The 20,584-nt window shown below is 38.7% G+C and overlaps 2 protein-coding genes across 3 annotated transcripts; one reads left to right on the plus strand and one right to left on the minus strand.

Moving 5' to 3' along the window:
* Nucleotides 1–2,131: 2,131 nt before the first annotated feature.
* hpcal1 (hippocalcin-like 1) lies at nucleotides 2,132–11,358 on the plus strand. Of its 2 annotated transcripts, none has more exons than XM_036581838.1 (4): nucleotides 2,132–2,436; nucleotides 8,102–8,548; nucleotides 9,151–9,256; nucleotides 10,837–11,358. In XM_036581838.1, exons 2-4 carry the CDS (start codon nucleotides 8,171–8,173, stop codon nucleotides 10,932–10,934), a joined length of 582 nt encoding a protein of 193 aa, XP_036437731.1. In that variant the 5' UTR covers nucleotides 2,132–2,436; nucleotides 8,102–8,170; the 3' UTR covers nucleotides 10,935–11,358. The 2 variants fall into 2 exon arrangements, with proteins under 2 accessions (XP_036437731.1, XP_036437732.1); XM_036581839.1 differs by lacking the exon at nucleotides 2,132–2,436 and adding an exon at nucleotides 3,426–3,759.
* Nucleotides 11,359–11,997: 639 nt separating this feature from the next.
* pdia6 (protein disulfide isomerase family A, member 6) lies at nucleotides 11,998–19,478 on the minus strand. Its single transcript, XM_036581837.1, has 13 exons — nucleotides 19,338–19,478; nucleotides 18,127–18,271; nucleotides 17,901–17,958; nucleotides 17,501–17,627; nucleotides 17,235–17,341; nucleotides 15,677–15,813; nucleotides 15,217–15,331; nucleotides 14,858–14,998; nucleotides 14,638–14,722; nucleotides 14,337–14,409; nucleotides 13,501–13,659; nucleotides 13,032–13,128; nucleotides 11,998–12,862 (listed from the first exon to the last, which is right to left on the minus strand). Exons 1-13 carry the CDS (start codon nucleotides 19,351–19,353, stop codon nucleotides 12,794–12,796), a joined length of 1,329 nt encoding a protein of 442 aa, XP_036437730.1. The 5' UTR covers nucleotides 19,354–19,478; the 3' UTR covers nucleotides 11,998–12,793.
* Nucleotides 19,479–20,584: the final 1,106 nt, after the last annotated feature.

Raw genomic sequence — 20,584 nt, forward strand, 5'->3', positions numbered from 1 at the left:
CCAACTACAATACAACACAAATATAGCAATTCTATTTACTACACACAAAAGATGGTCCTTCAAGGGTTCTTGAGTAAAGACAGTGGTTCTATATAGAAACATGAACATTCAAAGAGCCATTTGCATGCTTAAATGGCTGTTTGCATGGTGAAATCATTCTTCAGATTCATGGAGAATGTGCTGTATATTGTTCTATTAACTATCTTTTCGAAAAGCGTTCTTCTATTGTCGTGAGCTTGACATAGTAATAACAGAAGAAACTTTGAGGTGCTAAATTGAACTATAAACAACACATTCTCCATCAATCTGAAGAATGATTTCACGATTTTCACAACGATTTCTTTGAGTGTTCATGGTTCTTTGTAGAACCATTTTCTTTACTAAAAAACCCTCGAAAAAACATCTTTTTAAAGAGTGTATCCAAAACCACCAATGAACCTACATGTGTTTTCTGAGTTTTGTATGGTATGGAGTGAATGCTGGTATGGAGTAAAATAGTGGTGAATCTGAAAAAAAGCTTTATTTGGGTGCTATTTTCCACCCATCAAGTAGCTCTCCACAACGAATGGATTTGAAAAATTATGTTTTATGCCGAACCCTTATCTTAAAACCAACATAAAAGGTCTTAGGGCCTAGGCAAAGCATTCATAACAATTACATGTAATCACTTTAACATTTTAGAGGCATTCAACTTTTTCAGACGTCTGGTTCCTATCACCGCCACTGTGACAAAATTCTGTCTAGTTTCTCTAGAATGGAGCATTTCATATCAAACCACTTCGAATGACTTTGTTTACATCTTTACACTTGAATTGTAAAGAAATTCTGAAAAATCTCTGAAAATTTTCCTTTAAGCCATTCAGATTGGATTCCTATGGTTCCAGTGGGCTTTTTTCAGCATGATTATACAAATCAAACATAGTGATAAAGCTAATATGATTAACATACTATAGTTAAAATATGGACTTACATGATGCATGTGAAAAAAAAGGAAAAGTTATCCTCTGTTACAGAGATGTTTACTGCCCATTTGTGTTTCAGCAGGTCCAACATCTGACTAGCAACATGTAATGCCCCCTAGTGGAGCTCACCAGAAACCTTCTGAATTTACCAACTTGCCGGACTGATCCCAGTTCAGATTAAAGAACGCGCTCACTGTGACATTTTCACACGGGGCAGCATCTGCTAATCTCATCCATAACATTAGTTAGCCAAAGTACCACAAAAAGGTTGCTCACCCCTCCAGTGTGCATTTTCCCAATGAAAAGGTTTTAATTAAAATAATGGAAGTGGCAAAGGAAGGAAGTAGGTTAACTTTGCTGAATTGGGATTAAGTCTAGATGTCAGTCATCACCTGTAAAAAGAGAATGACCAACGCAGGCCATCGGGCCGTCTCTCTCTCTCTCTCTCTCTCTCTCTCTCTCTCTCTCTCTCTCTCTCTCTCTCTCTCTCTCAAGATAGGATCCATTTCCTCCAGGTTGCCCTCCTCCAGTAGTTTGGAGCTGAATGTAGCTACTGCCCTCTGCTGAGCAACCAAACAGAACAAATTCAAAATCATGGCTTCTTGGTGGATAAACGTAGTTTCAGAAAGAGAAGATTTGCCTGTGACCAGTTAACGTTAAAGCTCTCTGATACCCTACACTGTCTAATGTACTGTAACATGATTACAAATGAACCGAGAGGGAGAACAAACTGCTGGTTCAGGCTATCGATGAGAAAATTAACCGCTAAGAAATCAGACCAATTTATCATCATTTGGTATTTTAAGGACTATTTAGTATCGCAAAGAAACCACTTTCATTTTCCAGTTGACTCAAAAATATTCTTTCCATGGTCACGACAACGGAGAGTGTATGGACTGAACCACGCACTGGAGTAGGAGGCTTTCTCAACTGGCGCGACGGTCTGTGCGAAAATCTTTTAATATTTTTAAGGAACGAAATATATTTCAGCATTCAGTAGAAAAGTGAGCTTCACATCTTTTCTTGACGAAAATAAACTGGCGAAGAGAAATGGGTAATGTAATGAAATATGTCAGCAGTTTCCCCCTACAAATAGTTTTGGACGCGCCCATTGACAACCGAGCATGGAGATGTAGGGTGTCGGATACCTCCTGCTGGCCTCAGCGATGATGGGCTTACAAGTGTTTGTTTGAGAAACGATGGAGTCGATTCTGTTCTCTGAAGAGTCAAAGATACTGATGTGTTGTCAGATAAGCCTTTTAAAGAGCGTGCGGTAAGCTCTCTAGGCTGACGGACACTTTCAAGGATAGCTTACTTTGAAAGTCTCGTAGTTACAGGAGGTTGTATGTGTACTTTTACTTGTTTTTTCCATTAGCCTAACTGAGGACACTCCTCTCCTCCAACATAAGCCAGACGGACCAAGCCTACTTTGGTCAAAAAACGGTGTCGCTCGCTTCTTTTCAACTTCTTCACGGTAAGTTGACGTTTCTTTTAAGTTCATACCAAAATTATAGGCTGTATTTTTAATTTATGCTCGACCACCTGTCAGTGAAAGGGCACTTTCCTGTCTTAACGTTCAGTGTTTAGCCTTTAGCTTTAACTTCTAGCAGAATAGTAAATTCTAAACCAACGTCATTTAACTCAAATATGAAAATATGAGTGAGCCCAATATCTTTATTTTATCATAATCATAATCTCTAACTGTTATGCACAGTGAAGGGCGGATGGTAGGTGTGGCGTGAACGTATTTATCCATTAATGATCCAATTCAGATGGATTTATGAGGTCAGCTTGGAGATTATGTTGATACTATGAAGTATGTTCCTGCGCCTTTGAAATCTGTTCATAAAATAGGGCGGGGTGTCATTTAAGTAATGCAGCAGGTGTGATTAACACAGTCTGTGCTCCACTTCCAGTGTTTCTATTGTCACTCATCACTTTTAATTCTCACTGACAGAAGAAATTCAGCTGTAACAATATTAGTTATCAAAAATGATGCTTTAGAAAAGAGTGCAGTTTTGTGTACCTATTGAATTGCACCTTGTATTATGTCATTGTTTGTTAGGCATATTTGTGACTAATTGCTGTTGTGCTGAGGTCACCTCAGGGGTCACAGCATGTCCCCACAACAGGAGCAGTGGTCGATTACTCATGTTTAAGCAATTAAGTCCCTGTAGAGGCATGCAGTCAACCTTACAGCGAGCCTAGTTGACCCTTTGCGCTTATTTTGGCTCAGGCCTACATGAGACAAATCAGTTTCTTATTATACAGCCTTGACAGATGCAGTCAACATAAGGCACATTGTTTTTTTGCAGTCTATTCACTTCTCTGGAGCAGTCAATGAAAACTTATGAGACGACCTTTCGACGCTAGGTTTGACATCAATCTATTCTGGGGAAGAAAAAAAACTCCCAGAACTCTGACGGGCGAGCGTGTGAGCTGTTTGTTTTAGTGACATCTTATGGTCCAGTGGAGCAGGAGAAAGACATTGGATTTCTGTGCTGCTGATCTTTTGACACCTGTCAGGATGGATTTTGGTTACCCTGCTTTTTGGGGATGGGGACTTAATGAGGCTCAACACAGATGCAAACACAAAAAGGTTAATGGAGTTGATGTTTTATGCATGATGGGTCAGAGATGATTCCCTGCTACTGTACAGCCACCGGGAGAATTGCACCGAGGCAGCTGACGTGTTCAAACCCACACAGTGTGTCACTGTGTTTCCAGTGAAAGCGCCTGTGGTGGAAGTGTGCCTGAGTAGGAGGACAGAAAACTCTGGAAGTAGGTTTCGTAGTAGGTAAGAAACAGGATTACGTAGTGTTGTAGTTGTTAAAGAAATGCTACAGTTGTTTTAAATCTAATCTATATCTGCTGCATTTGTAGTATACAGTCAATTACCTGGTGCAATAATTTACTTATTTTGTTTATTAGAAAACGAAAACCTGTTGACAATGATGACAGTGGGCATGTTCTTTAAGCACCTGCCCTTTGGCTTCTATTATAAGTGAGTTTTGGTCAATCGGTTTTCGACTCATTTACACGTACCGGGTAGTGAACTATGTGCAGATGCAGATAGATACAGATGATAGAGATTAGGTTAAAAAACAGAAGTATTAATTTAATAAAGTTAAGGACGTTCTGTTGGAGTGTGGAGCTCAGTAGTTTAAAGGGGAGATTTGACTCGTGCAGTAGACTGGTTAGGAAATGCATGTTGCGTGATGGTGGCAGCGTACAAAAGAACATCCTATTAGCACGGACAACATGGAGGAGGACTATGCGCTTGGAATGTGGGCTGCTGTGAGCGGAGACAGAGTGACAAAGACATGCACTCATGGCCTAGAGAGTGGCACTGCTTCAGTCGTTGTACTCTAGAGGCTGGACTACCAAAACAAAGACCTTTTTACCACTGAATCTACGAGTTGCACCCAAAAAAAAACAGAGCATTTGCACGGCGGAATATTTTAGATATTTAGTCATGTTGATATTTTTGACACATAATCTCTTGTGACTGAGACTTAAAACATGCGGTTCAGTGTAGTCAAAATGGTCATTCAGCAAAAGATTTCAAGCATGCATCATGTAAACAGATTATTATTCCTAAATAGAAAGAGGGAAAAAAATCTCAAGCATGCATCAACAGTATCAAAATGCAGCCATTTTCAAATAACTAAACACAAACTCTACTCACTGCAGTGTTATTGGAAAGCACAACAAGCCATTTTTGGTAAGGGGGCGTTGAACGGGACTTTCTGTGCTATGGTTAACATCATTTCTGTCTGTTGAAACCAAAAGGTACATAGTAGGAACACATATGGAATTTGCAAGCTGCTTTTGCAGAGATGTAGCTTTACAAGCCTTATGTTGCTTGCATTGCTCGCAAAGGCAGCACCTATAAAACGGTAGGCTTGAGACCTGTGAGGCACAGGTCACTGCAGAATCCTGGGAAATCCTGGGAAATTTGGGCAGCATGACATCTGTTTTCCACTCCCAGGGATCTGTAGTGGGTCTTTTTACAAACTATGCTTGCTCAGAAATGGTGATTAGATGTGCAGTCACAAGTAGATGCTCTGTGTTTTTCCCCACACAAATTTTGTGCTATGAACAGCTTTTTTTACACGACCACTTCAGAAAATGTGGTCTATTTTCGACTTCCTCATCCATTTTATACTGAGTTCCGTTCTGATGTTGAGTCATACGGAACACATCTGCCTAAATTTCAGCTGTATAGTTGCGCCACCTCTGTGACGTTGTTATTTTAACTAAAATAGGGCCTGTGGGGACCCTGGCACTTTTTCCATGTGACTCCATTTTGAGTCTGCATTTTTGTTCTTCTGACTGGAAAGTTCTGGGTGTCTTGTGGCTTGCTGAGTGTTAGTGGGAAAGGAGGAGGGAGCAGAAAACTCCACCCATGTTTATGTCTGTCTCTGGGCTGCCAAGGACCTGACCAGCAGCTACATGTGACTCTCATTCTAGGGAAGAGATGTATGTAATCATGCTCCTGTTCAGATAACAGAGTGAGTGAAACTACTGGAGAAGGCACTGTGGAAAAAAATATGAATGCTGCAAATACAGTCTTGTGTCTTAATCATGCCATCTTTTGATGCTGTAGTGCAGGACGAACAGTCCCGGCTCATTCAAGGATAAGAAGCCTAGCTGTGCAAAGTGCAAAATAGGGCCTTTTTTTTAATAGGAGCAGCAATTTTTAGCTGTGCGTAGCCATACAACAAACACTCTGTCTTAGAAACAAGAAAATGGCACAGTACATCTTCTGCTTCTGCGGAGTTTATTTCCTGCCAGCAAAATTAGGACTATACCTAGCCTCATTTGTTGTTGTCACGCCAAATCCTGTACTGACTGCAAGAGCCATGGCAACAGCAGACATGCGTCAAGATTGATTCAAATCCGATTATAGAAAATTGTAAATAAGTAAGACATTAAGGACAAGAGACAAACATGGAAAGAAGAGAGGACAGGACAGAGCACACAGGCACACATGACCGTTTCTCTTTCAGTCCAATAAAGCTTTTATGGGTTAACTGGAGGGTGTAGGCTGAATTATATAACCTATCATTAAATTTTGCCAGCCACCTCTCCTCTTATGTGGTTTCCATATAATTTCATGTATGCTATTCGAACACCTCTGTCCCGCTGCCTAGGAAACTGGGATCTCAGTGTAATTTATTTGTTTATTTGTTTATTTATTTTTGGGTCTTTGTGACCGGGGGGAGGGGGGATACTATTTGGATTTGGATTTATTTTTTTTTTCCTAGCTTGCATCTGAAAATACAGTCAGTCTTTCTATCATTTACACATACATGTTAAACAAGACCCTCCAAGAAAAAGAGAGAAAAAGGAAAACACTTCATGTAGCTGTGAAGACCAATGGTGGATTTGCATACTCACTCTCATCTTTCACGTCTCCTTGGAGCCAGGTCTGCCTCCAGATGTTCTAGACAGCTGGCACAGCTGGACCTCCAGGGCTGTTAGCTTCAGATCCTGCATTTTCAGCAGTTCTTGAATGCTGCACATGGCACATTCTCACTGGTGCTGAAAGATCCAGGATTTGTTTTTCACTGTCAAATGGCGCAAGACAATGGTGTGATGTTTAGAACCCTTCCTGAGTTTTTCAGTCCTTTCATACAAAGCTTCATGGGTTAGGTGGTAAACCGGCAAAGGCGAACGAATCTAGGCAGTGTCATTTCAGCAGGAGCTGCTTGAATTTAAGTTGGCACAGCATAAGCAAAAGATGTACAGGAGGCATCTGAATTAATAGACTTTAGAAGTATTGATGTAGTGTCTGTATGGGGTTCATAGATTTGAACTTGAAGAATGTAGAATGCAGAAGATTTGAGCTGTAACGCAGAAGATTTGAGGAGCATGGTACCTTGTCTTCTTGCCCTCTGCACACTCATGGGTCAGTAAAATGATGTGCACTTCTTGGTGTCCATTATTTTACTATTAAATAATAAAATAAACATATTAATAAAGACATATATCTTCACAATGTTATATTAAGTAATTTATGTGAATATGTTTTCAGTGCATCAAAGTTGAATTAATTTTAGGTATTTGTACATTTTTATTATGTCTCAAAATGTCAGGTGGTGCAACCATCCAACCATATATGCTGATTAAGTAAACTATTAGAAACGGTAGTCATATAAAATTTTAAATAAAATTGATTGGTATGATTTTCAGTTTGAAACCTTTAGAACTGCAAAACAGGTCAGGTTCAAAGTATTCAACTCATTGAAAAACTTTGATCTGTAATTACGGATTTTTTCTAAGTGTCATACAGTGCAGCACTTTTTTATCAAAGGACTTTTATTTTGACATGCTTTTAAAGAGTGGGCATCATAAAGAAAACCCAAGTGTTCTTAATAGATCCTTAGCCCTTTGAATTTTACCAAGTCAGGTTGTACAACCTCAGATGGAGTAGTGAAAAATGCTTTATGGGGTAAATAATTATTCATGTTTGGGGAAAGAAATGTTACTTAACCTACTGATTGTGATTTTTGATCTATTTTTAATATTGTCAGGTGGCACAACTGGTCATTGTCATTTGGGGCAACCAGAGAAAATATATATATTTAAACAAAAAATGAGAAGTTGAACTGCTTAATTAGGTTAAAGCTGTAACTGCAACAACTTATGTAATGTGTACATGTTTTGTGCTTAATAATTTATTTTCTTATGTCATTGACCCACATATACACACTCACATTCTACAAATACAAGTCTATGCGGGATGGCACCAAAATACCATACAGTTAGGACTGCGGGTTCTTATTGTCTGGCTGGTAACTCACACTGTCTTGATGGTTTCCTAGGTTATTTAGTGCCAGTCGTGACCTTTTGTAAGAATTGTCTCTTCTCCCACATGGCCGTTACCCCCCACCATCAAGAAATCAATAAATTCGCACCTTAATAAGGTATTAAATGGTATCCATGGATACTGAACTCCACTCCCTCATCTCGCTAGGGTAACACGGTTTCCATCTGGCTGAATCTTTGTGTGCCAGAAAACAAAAGAAAGAACAAAAAAACTTTTGTATTGCAAGGGAAATATTAAAAAGGCAGCACAAGTGTTTGAAACGTCTACTATTGTTCTTTCATAATGTACCTTTTTGTATGTCCAGAGAGAGAAACCCAGGCACAGGAGTGATTGACCAGAGGAGTTCTGGAACAGTCCACAGGGGTGTTCCATCATGGGTAAACAGAACAGCAAACTGCGTCCTGAAGTCCTGAATGACCTGCGGGAAAACACAGAGTTCACAGACCACGAGCTGCAGGAGTGGTACCGGGGCTTCCTCAAAGATTGCCCTACTGGCCACTTAACTGTGGAGGAGTTCAAGAAAATCTATGCCAACTTCTTTCCTTATGGGGACGCCTCAAAATTTGCAGAGCATGTTTTTCGTACATTTGACACCAACGGTGATGCCACCATCGACTTCCGGGAGTTCATCATTGCACTGAGTGTGACGTCACGCGGAGGCCTGGAGCAGAAGCTCCGCTGGGCCTTCAGTATGTATGACCTGGATGGAAACGGATACATCAGCCGGGCTGAGATGCTGGAGATAGTACAGGTGAGAGAAGAGTACTGGCTACAAAGAAGCTGCTTTGATGAAATATATGTAATTATCGTGCTGTTTATTCTTCTCTGATAAGCACATCAGCACAAGATTTTAATAACCCTTGTTGCTTCAGAAAAAGCTTTTCTGATAAAGTCTAGTACTTATGAAAAAAATACTCTGAGAAGCTTCTGGAAATGTTATGATTTTTATTCTTTTTCTAAACCAAGCATGTGTCCTGCTGCTTTCCTTTTCGTTCCTCTTTTGTTTATTTCATTCCTCTATTTGCATTTCTGTATTTGCTCTGTAAGTTGTCGTTGCCAGAGCAGCTTGTTCCATATCAATATTGGCTCAGTTGAATGTTTGGCGATATAGCCCTCCTGAATAAACACATCTCCTCAATCAAGTGTTCCACAGGCCATATGTTCCTGCCAAAAGTGGTGATTAAGTACAAAGGCTCTGTTCCTCACTTTTAAAAAAAGCCTGTTGACTCTCTATAGATAGTTATCATTCATACTCAGAGAATATTCTACAGAAAAAGAACTTCAGAAAATAATAATGACTGGCCATTACTGTTAAAAGCACAACCAGTTGATGTTTTTGTTCAAACACCACAGGCTATTTACAAGATGGTGTCATCAGTGATGAAGATGCCAGAGGATGAGTCAACCCCTGAGAAACGCACCGACAAGATTTTCAGACAAATGGACACAGACAACGATGGTGAGCTGTCCTTATCTGACTCGTTTTAGTCTGTGCTTCCTGAGAGTTCCTGAGACTTTAAAGTAGGGTTTAAGGTAACAGAATTTTATATCTTTTGAGCATTTACCCTTTAGTCAGCAGTAAGTATCTCAGCAAAGACACTAAGGGGCACATACAGCCTACAGCTGAGATTCAGACAGGAGTCCCAGCTGTGCTACCATTTGCTGTCTGTGGCCTCAGACATTCAAGGACATAACTGGCTGCAAATGAGAGGGAAAACACCAGGGTTCCTCTCTCTCCTGTGAAATATTACTTAACTAGTCTGACATCTGTGAGTCCAGTGCTTAGTGTCCTCCAATCAGGAGCTGGACAAGGCTATGTTCTCCATTGATTATACTGATGTATCTGACCCTAGCGGGTGGACAGTTGTTTGTAGGGGAAGCTGTCGCCATGTTCTCTTGGAACTGTGGTCTTATTGCCTGATATATGAAAGATTAGGCCTGTCACAATGTTTACATAATCTCCTCATTGCAATTATTAGAGGAGATTTTTTAAAATATAGTTTTCATAGTCATATGTTTACATCACAATAAACAGAATAAACAGGTGTGGATCTTGGAAAAACAGAAACATTTAAAAAAAAGTCTAACTCCTCATTGGTGCTGTATGGCCTTTAGAGGGCAGCGGTGAGTAATGTTTATTTGAGCTCAAGCTGTCTGTCATCTGTTGGGAGCTACTAAGTATGGACAGTGAGAAGGCCAGTTTGGCCACTTTAGGCTTGTACTTTATTGGCTGCATACAGTGAACAAGAAAAAACAATTAAATTGCTATCACTTACATGGCAGTTAATCGTCTGCTAATATTTCAAGATAGTGACAGGCTGAGGAAAGGCCTACTTTCGTGGAAACTGGCTAAACCAGGAGGGGGGAACATAGTCTCAACACTTTTTGCATTTTCACAATTTTAACAGATTTTAGGAACAATTATGTAAGTGTAATACATTTTTTGTGTTAAAAAAAGCAATGAAAATGGAAATGAATTTGTTAGTTTTAAAACTAACATAAAACCTCGATTGGGAGAAGTGGATATTATGTTGTTTGTTTTCCCAACTTTTGCTGTCAACTGTGGCAGTGAAATAAACCAGATGCCATGAATTTATGGATAGGCTGCCCTGTATTGTTCAAAAAGCATAATTTCAGCATGACTGAGCTGTAGGCTGGAAAGGTGGTTATAAGTAAGTGTACTGGTTTTCATGACCTTTTGCAGCTTATTTTTCATTTATGCCCTAAATAGACTGGGGAGTGAAGGGTATGAATGGTTTTGAAACTGTAGCAATGTTTACATACTGTATCAAACTCTTTTACCTCAAAAATGGGAGAAAGAAATGTTATTTCATAATATAGGCTCTTTAAGAGAGTACAGTGGTCTTTGTAACTGGTCAACTGCAGCTACTGCTTGTTTAGCATACATATTAGAAATTAAACATACAAAGGAACACTGGTGTACGTTCAGAATATTTAGCTTTTATGCCCAAAAGAATGTGGAAATAACCCCAGACTGGTTATGAAATGACTAACCCTTAACCTCTTTACATATTGCAGGGAGACTTTCCCTTGAGGAGTTCATCAAAGGTGCCAAGAGTGATCCCTCTATCGTCAGACTGCTGCAGTCCGACCAGAGCTCCTCTCGCCAGTTCTGAAAGTAGCCAAGCAGCAGCGCTCACAGGAAACCCTGCCACATGCCCTCAGGAAGATCAGCTTATTGCTCTCCAAGACATGGGCTGCATTTGAGTAACAGATCTACATCGATCACAGTAGAGTACGCATATGTAAATCACACAGTCTGAACAAAATCTATTACTCAGATGCACTCAACTGTCATTTTATGGTTCTCGCCCACTCATAGTACATTCTTGAGGTTGTGGTGAAAGTGGCTACTGTTCCCTGATCTGTGTCCCTTGATTTTCAGAAGGCAAGCAGTGTACGAGCTGTAGTTTTGCATGTCAGAGTAACAGATTTTAACTGGTTCAGTTTATAATTCCACAGTGAAATGATAAGTCAGAGCCCTGAAAAGCAATTTTTTGTACATCTTGAAATAAAATAACCAGTCATTTTTGAAAAGTCTTAAAAGGTCCCATTCTGGATATGCCACATGTGCAAGTTGTTCTTTATTTTAAACTTAATATGCAAACATGCATGGATAAGCAGCACGTAGTAAAGTACCACTTGCATGACAGAGTCCAAAAATCCTGATGACATACAGGTGCATGATCGATGGGGTTCTGGAATTAATCTACATCCATTTATGGACATAGTACAGTAAATCTTTCAGTGTTTAGTCTTGTTTCAGACTTGTTAAAACATCTAGTGTCTGGACAATTAATGCTTTTTGCCAGCTTGCGTATTTTCATAGTTTAGACATCTGCCAATACATTATGCTTTGTCATGGGTGAATTGCCAAAACTAGCATTTGTGTTGTGATTCTGTAATTATATTTGAGGTAAGCAAGAGGTGTAGTGATAAAAAGTTACAGTGCTGTGTCCGTGTAGCTAGCATTGGAATATCCAGCCGTACTGTTGTCAGAAAAGTATGGGACCGCAGCTTACCCACTGAACGTTGCATATTCATTTGTATGAATTGCATATTGAGGCATCAATAAGCCATTATTTAAAATAGTTTAGAGCACAAACATTCACAAAGGTGAAACTTGTTTGAAGTATGTCATATTGGTGTTTACATCCATAATAAAATTCAGTCAGTTCATTTGTGTTCTTTTTTTATTTTCATAACAAAAAACATCAAAACAAAGTTGTGTAAGAAAAATCTACACAATTCCCACGTTGTTCCCTGTCCAGCACAAACACAGTGGAAATCGGGGGTACTGACGCATTGACTTCCTTCTCAGAAATATTTGAGAAAAAACAAGTATGTCACATTGATGGGGAGAATGAAAATGAACAGGGCTATCTACAAAATTCAGCTCTAAAGATATTACCCATACATGGCAGTAAGTTAGGATATAAACTTACATTCAGTAAACTAGTGCTTCCTGTTCTTAAGAACACTCCCTAAAGACAGAGAAAGTCCATGTGTCAGCTAACTCATTCTGTCAAATGTGCTATTTTATTCAGTGTTGGCAGAGAAATGGATGTCACTGGAAAGATGCAGCTTAGGAAAGTATTCTGGGTGAGATTTTATCAGAACTGAAAAAGCATGAACCTCATTTTGCAGCTGTGTGTTTTGGAGAGAGGACAACTGGACAGAGAAAAGTGACATTACATAAACCTGCTTATCATCCTCACTGGGAGATCAAATCAGCCAGCCAATCAAATGTAAAGGAGGTGTGTGAGACAAAGTTGAGTTCAACCATGATTTAATCCCTGATCCCCTCATTTCAAACTAGTGGAGAGAAGTTAAAAGCAACACGACTTCGTTTCAAGAGTGTACAGTAACTTAATGTCCTAGATTTCCCCTCATCCACAGGAGAGGAGAGATGGGTTATGGGCTGAGTCTGTGCGGTCTTGACACCAAACTAGACCAGCCCTCCCAGCCAACCAACTCATAATTCATCCTTCTCCAGATCATCCAGATCCACATCGCTCAGGTCAATGTCATCCTCCACAGGAAGCTGAGAGAGAGAAGAAAAAAAGAGGAGAATTTCTCACTCGTAAAACTAAATGTAACCTTTTAGAACACCAGATGACACATGGAACAAGGCGAAGAAAACAAGGAGGGGAGGGAATGAATGAATTAAGGAATAAATACATAAATAAATAAATAAAAACACTTCTACTCACAACTCCATCCTTCCCATCCCAGGCTTCAACAGCATGGATCTTTGGCAGAGCTCCACCTCCTACTGTGGAAGTCGAGCCACGTCCCACAGAGAGATCCCTATGAGGAGACAAAGAGGATTCAGTAAGATATCCTAGATCCTATAAGAACACTTAAATGACAATAGGCCTCATTCACCACTATCTTCCCAAGTTTTTTTTTCTTAAATTTGATCTTGAGAAAGGTCCTAAGAAAAAGTCTGTCAGATTCATGTGTTCTTAAACTGCAGAACTGTTCACACCTTTGTGCTCTTGGTGTGTGTAAATTTAGTTTTTACCTAAGAAGAAATCTCAAATAAGAAAATGGTAATGAACATCAGAATTTTCGTAAAGACTGCATACATTGGTTTTAAGAAGAAATTTCTTATTAGGAACGGTTGGTGAAAGAGGCCTAATGTGATTAAATATTGGAACTGAATGAATGAATGAATACCTTAGGAACTCATGGATTCCTGTCTCACTGAATGAGCCCTTCAGAAGAGCAAACTTCATCTTGCGAGCATTAATAGCTGCCATGGCAGGGTAGCCAAAACCACCTATCCCCAGAGAGGACTCCAGCTCCATCTGAGCTCCAGCTTCAGTCCACAGCCAGCTGCAGTATGAGAGACAAATGCATTTTTATTTGAACGTCTAGTATAAAAATGTTTCATTAACATCATGTTCTTAAGGTCAAATGATCTCTCTTACAAGATGATACCAATCATCCTGATTATTAGGACTGAACAATTTTGGGAAAATATCTAATTTTTCTGACCAATTTTATGACTAATTCAAATTGCCATTATTTTCTATAAATTACGGTCCAGGCATGCTATTCTGGCAAAGAACACAAGAATATCCACTTGTTCTGGCTTGAATGCTGAATAAAAAGCACAAGTATGCCTGTTGGTTGTGTTGTCGTGTACAGAGCACATGGGTGTTTTAGTTGCTTTTACTTGGTATAACTTATTCACAGGCAGTTGAAAAGCTGTGTTATTTGGTTAGATTTCCTCAATTCTGAAATAAAAAAGGATTAATATTTTAGCCCTACTGACTATTCCAGGATTGCAGCACAATTTTTAAAATATCAACTTAAATGCGTCTTAATACCGCTTTAAGAAATGAAAAAACAAAGCATGTTAGTGTCTGCTGTATTCGAACAGTGGTCGACTTTTTTTTTTAGTGGACTGTCAATTAGTACAAGTTTAGCACACACAATGCCTCTTCAACCTCTTCAAGACTTGTGTTGACCCTGTACTCCACATAGAAAGGCACAAAACACATACTGACCCCCACATCTTTTTCTTGTATTTCTCAGCCATCTTCATCATCACTTCCAGATAACCATTTCTACCTGCTGCACCTACACATACAAGAAGAAACAGAGTTAGTAAATCATTGTTAGTTGAATATGAAAAAGACACAATGCTTTATAACCTCCTAGATATTTGAAATAATACCAGTTCTACTAATATTATGGCCATAATTGGCTGAACCGCAAATGCATATATGTGTGCTAAATAATTTAGTGTAAAACTGCACCTTACATGAAAATAAACAAGGTCAAAAATCAAAAATAGGTTACTCATACCTGTGTCAAGAATATGAGGCAACACAGCAATCACACAAAGCTGATGGTCCTCACAAGTTTTCTTCAAGATGTCCTCATTCAGAATCTGAAAAGTAAAATGGTTTCACATTCTCAAACAACTGTTTTCATCAAATGGGGAGTGGGGGAATACTTTTCCCCTAATAGCTTAAATTTTTAAACCAAAGTAACTGTAGAAGGATGCACAGATAGACAGCCTGACCTCCAGCAGTTCTGGAGGAGGGGCGTTGTCTGAGTAAAGGTCCATGGCACGGGCAACAAGGTCTGAGCGAGTGCGTCCACCCTGGTAGTCTTCTGGCTCCTCTCCTTTACGGAAAATCTTAATGGTAGGGAATCCTCTGATCTGTAAAATGAAGCAAGTTAATGAGTATTAGCAAGACTAAGAAATACCTGAAACAACACAACACAAAAGCATTTATGTATTTTGTACAAATGATTAAAGACAGTGACAGTAAAGGTAGCATACTAAATCTTACAGGGTCAACAGTTTTTAAGAAAGATGTAACTTTTGATTCTTTTAGCAAAAAAAAACAAAAAAACAATGGTATCAATCAGAATTACCCCATAGCGGCTTGCCAGGCCCTGCTGAACAGTAGCATCTACAGCTCCCAGCTTCACTCTGCCATTGGTTTGTTCTTTGACCTGAGTAGCAGCGGCTGTCCATTCAGGTTCCAGACTGAAAATATCAAATTAGAGATGAAAACCCAAAACCCAGATTATAAAAACAACCACTTCATAACAGCATTATAAATGGGACAAATGTCTGTCAATTGAAGGTCCTTTATGTCAAAACAATCCAATTTACCTAATAAACCATTTTATGTAATTTTGCAGATACAGACATAAGCTGTTCAAGTTTTTTAAAAGTCATGATTTTTAAAAGTCATGTAGTGCTTATGCACACCCTTATGTAGGTGGCTTTCAAATAAAGTGTTAACACATTTTAACCTATATGGGATTACATGGCCTTCAATGTATTAAAATTATTATGATTTCTATGCAAATAATTTGACAAACTTACTTCTTGCAATGTCCACACCATGGTGCAAAAAACTCTACCATCCAAACATCATCACTGTCCAAAACCGTCTGGTCAAAGTTATCATCAGTCAGCTCGAAAACGTCTTTCTTATTACCACCACTGCTGCCACCAGAACTCTGAAATTGGCAGAAAGGCAACATAAGAAATGAAATAAACCTAGATGAGAATGCAAAACATCAGGGACGTAGTTAGCCTGCTAGAAGAGGTGGGCCTTCTTTCGAAAAGCAAAGCTTTATTAATTACAAGCACAGTGTATCTGATGTAGATTGGCCTTTAACCTAATACTACTATTACATTATTAAGCATATCTATTAGACAGGACTTTTCCTGTCTTCAAGCAGATTTTTGCACTTTACATTGTCCTTGTTTTAAAAATATCTATATATATATATATATATATATATATATATATATATATATATATATATATATATATATATATATATATATATATATATATAAATAAATAACAACAAGAGGGCAAGGGCAAAATATAGTTACTTCAGTAAAGCGTCTGCTGTAACAAAATGTTCTCAGGACTCTATATATCACTATATATCATAAAATGATCTCAAATTTAGGAAATGTAACCAATTTCACTGAAAAAAATAAAAAAAACTGATACCTATAAATTTTTAATGGTGAACAGTAATAGTCTGTTATAGTCTGTAAAGAGTACTACCATTTTCAGCCAGATTTCAAGCTAAAACCTCTACTAAATGAGCCACTGTATAACACAAGGCTACCCACAAAAGGACTTAATTCCCAAACAGGTTTTTTTTGTTGTGTTCTTTTTTTTTTTATTTTATTTATGTATTTATTTACTGATTTCAGCAATAATAGGATGGCATCTGGAGCCTTATATACACTTGCAGTATACTGAACTTCTGCTCCGAACTCAGTGTAAGTGCTAGCCAGACAATCAGGTGATTCTTGGAGGGTGTAAATTTTAGACTCTAATAATAACGTTACTTTAGACAGCGCTAAGTTAGTTTATTTGTTTTTACATCTTTGCTGTAGTTGGTTTCTTATTCACAAGCTTCTTATCTGAATTATCCTTTCCACCTTACATGGTGCACCGATTACTTCTGACTGCCAGTACATGGTGCACCATTTAAGGTGGAAAGGAAAATTCAAAGCTCCAACTTTATTTTTCACAACTGACATGGTGGATTCAGCAAGCTAACCACCCCAAAACAGCTAATAAAATGAAGTGAATTAGCAAGAACACTAAAATTTAAAAAGATATACTTTCTCTCCTTGATTGTGAACACACTGTTACATAGTTTGAAAATTGAATCTTTTTTTGCTGTTCTCTCTATATATACATAAGTTATTTTATTAACAACTAACTCTTAAGTTATCTGTCTGTAATTTCAGTCCCAAAATTATAGAGCAGTGATATGAGCTTGTATGGTACAGCATAATTTAATTTAATGTTTCTTTTTTTGGTGTTTTTGGGCTTTTGTTTTTCTGTGGTAGGTTGAATGACCCCCCTTGGCCACGTCCCCGCTAATATGTATGCAGACTTCAGTACCTGTCTACTGTAGTCTGAACCTCCAGTCTTTCCACTTAGTCTGTCTTTGACTAGAGAACGCAGAGCACTCAGAGCTGCATCTACGATAGCCTGACTGCTGCGTCCACCTGTAGGCAAGAAAATGAAGCAAGTCACAACTCTGAATCACCAGGGAATCAGAAGCACAAGTGAATGCCAGAGGAGTGGTCAGTTACAGACATAAACTTTTCTCTTGTGTGTGTGTGTGTTTTTTTTTGGCTTATCCACATGTAAAGAGATATTTGTACCTTGGTATTCCTCAGGCTTATGTTTGTTGGCCCCAAAGATCTTGATGGTTGGGAATCCACGAACCCCATACTGGCCTCCCAGTGACTTGTGCTGATCTGCATCAACAGCACCAACTTTAACAATTCCCTGTGTTACAGCAAAGAGTTCAGACAATTATTATTTCAGCATCATAAAACGTATAGCAAACGAGAACAATTACATCCGGCTTTCCAGAATAGACCCCAATGCACATCAACCAACCTGACTCTCCTGGCTAACGGTTTCAGTTTAGTTCTTTAGTTTTTGGCTAGATTCTAGTGCACATGCATAAGATTTCTCTAGGTTACAGTACACATATATAGCATTTCTAAAATAATCCAGGCAAGTCAAGTAAGAATCATATAAACATTCAAATTTCACCTTCAATGCTGTGGCTGCTTTCTTCCAATCTGGGGCCAAGTTCTGGCAGTGTCCACACCTGTTGAAATAAGCCATAAGATGTAATGGAACACATAAAGCAGGCGTTCAGCATCTTTAAATGGGTGATTTGCATGTTAAAGGTATTATGCAAATACATATCAGCATTACATTTATTCTAATCAGCTACTAGCATTTAAATAAAACAAGTGTTGTCTTTTTAACTCACCAGGGGGCGTAAAACTCCACCAGCCACAGACTGTCACTCTGCAGGACCTCCCTGTTGAAGTTCGAAGGATTGAGCTCAATCACATCATCACTGGCAGAGTACATCCCATGGACAGAGAGGACAGTCAAAGAACACACCAACACACCTGAAACAGGTAGTCAGTGAGTTAGTGTCAGCCCAGAGAAATTAACCATGAAAACAGGAGTTACAGGTTTAATTCTACATAATAAAATACTCATATCAAGTACTACTTGAGCACGTCATATTATTGTTTGCATTAAACACAATAACTCCAGATACGAGCATCTACTAAATGAAGTAAAGTAAATATGAGGTCAAGAAAGGAAAGCCTTAGAGACACGGTTCATTTTCCAAAAGTACTGAAATTACAGCAGAGAAATCAGGCCTGGGTTTCCCCAAGCAGCATCTTAGCCCAAGTGAACATTCGCTCTACCAGTTAAGGCTGTCTTGACATGAAGATGCTTTTGGGAAACTGGGCCCAACGTGAAAAAGAGAAAATAGACAGAAAACTCAACAGCCGGTTGACGGAGTACATAAACGTATCCATATTTGCATAAACGGCTTAACAGATCTCTAGCCAGTCCATCATTAGTAAACAACGCACCTCACTCAGTGCAAAGGTACAGTGACACATGTTTACAAAAAAACGACATCAGATTTTAAAGCATTTACTACGAGAGTAAGGCTTGATCTTGATTAAGTTGTAACGGTTGATGTGAATATAATCAACTTTAGTATTAAAAAAAAACTTCAAATAAAGCCTTTAAGCAAATCTAAACTGAACAGAGTCCAGCTGCTCCAGTGGTGAGTTACTGCAATCTGTCTTTTGTATTTCGTCCCGTTCATTGTAGCTGTGCCTACACTTCAGTAAGAACGGCTGGTAAGCTAGCTAGTGTGAGAAAAATGCAAAATTAGCTAGCTACTTTTATCTTAATCCTTTCTCTGATTTTCAGTCGACGAAATTAAGATAGTCAGAATAAGCATATGCTTTCAGAATGTCCAGAATACAGTCATGTTGTACATCTGAAGCAATGTTCCTACTAGGAATTAGCCACCGGCTAACTAGCCATCTATAACTCTCCTATTTCTGCATATCAACGTTTCCAACGACACAGAGAAGTTGTTAGCAAATTAGCATTAGCATTAAACAATAAAAGGCATTGTAATAGGTCAGCTAGGTCTTTACTTACCCAGCAGAGCTCGCATGGTTCTTTTCAGGTATCACCGGCAAACTGAAGTCTGCGCTGCACTAAGTTAAGTTGATTATAGCGCTCCGCTCCTGCAGCGACGCTCCACTGAGCTGCTCCGCTCCGGCCTGTCCTCGCTCTCTCACCGTGGCCCGCGCTGATTGGCGCTTCACCTTCCACAGCCAATCACATCCCGACGTGTAGGTTTGAGAGTCGGTGAAGTACGGTGGCGAAGAGAGGACAAACACCACGAGCACGTTTACATTACAAAATAACCTGAAAACTGCGAAGAAATCTGATTTTTAAGGGGTGAGAAGTAAACAAGGTTATTCAGGTTGGTTCAGTGCGAAATGTACTGACTTAGTGAGTTCTTATGTGTAGTGATAATGGTGTTGCCAACTTTGAGAAATTGAAATAAGAAACTGGGGGGTAGGGGTGGGGGTGGTGGTGGTGGACTGAGGGGCTCCGACTACGCTTTAGTAGCAGACTTACTATATCTACAGATATAACCCGGAAATTCCCCGGTGGGGTGTGTGTGTGCGCGCGCGTGTGTGTTAACCAATAACCAGACATGTATCTATAGGTCCATGTATTATGGCAAGAAAACACATTGAATTTGAGTTTTGCATTTTTGAGCATGTGTGATTATCATTAAATAATTTTATTTGGGCTGTGCAAAACAGCAATTTAACACACATTATTTATAGAATGTATATATGTATGTAATTATTATTATTATTATTATCATTATTATTATTATTATTATTATTATCATTATTATTATTAGTAGTAGTAATAATAATAATAATATAATAAAAATATGGTTAATATTATTTGCTACTCAGCTGTTACTGTTTACATTATATAATATGATGCACTTTAACTTTTATAGTAAAAATAATCACAGTGTATCCATTAGTGTTGAGGAGTAGTGAACTACATCTAATTAAACTTGAACTACATTTTGAACTACATTTTGCAGTAGCTTGCTGGTGGTTTAACTACATTCATTTTTGCATAGTGATTCAAGTAGTAAAATTATTATTTTTTTCCTTTTTTTTGTGCAGTTATCCACTGAATCTACAAACAATTGTGGGCCATAAAAAGCTGATATTCCTTGTGTTTTCCTATGAATAGTGGGGCATTCTGGTGTACAACTTGTGATCAAGTGGGCACTTCTTGCAAGAAACTGAATTGTGTGGCATTTTTTGCTGGCATGTGACAAAGCATTGCCTTTGTGTAACATTTTT

The sequence above is a fragment of the Colossoma macropomum genome, unplaced genomic scaffold, assembly GCF_904425465.1.
Source record: "Colossoma macropomum unplaced genomic scaffold, Colossoma_macropomum, whole genome shotgun sequence".
Lineage (NCBI taxonomy): Eukaryota > Metazoa > Chordata > Actinopteri > Characiformes > Serrasalmidae > Colossoma > Colossoma macropomum.

Coding starts and splice junctions, on each gene's coding strand:
- hpcal1 (XM_036581838.1), top strand. CDS start 8,171: ATGGGTAAACAGAACAGCAAACTGCGTCCTGAAGTCCTGAATGACCTG. Junction 8,549..9,150: donor AGATGCTGGAGATAGTACAG/GTGAGAGAAGAG, acceptor CAAACACCACAG/GCTATTTACAAGATGGTGTC. Junction 9,257..10,836: donor AATGGACACAGACAACGATG/GTGAGCTGTCCT, acceptor TACATATTGCAG/GGAGACTTTCCCTTGAGGAG.
- pdia6 (XM_036581837.1), bottom strand. Junction 14,723..14,857: donor CTCCTCCAGAACTGCTGGAG/GTCAGGCTGTCT, acceptor TTTACTTTTCAG/ATTCTGAATGAGGACATCTT. Junction 12,863..13,031: donor GGGATGGGAAGGATGGAGTT/GTGAGTAGAAGT, acceptor TCTCTCTCTCAG/CTTCCTGTGGAGGATGACAT.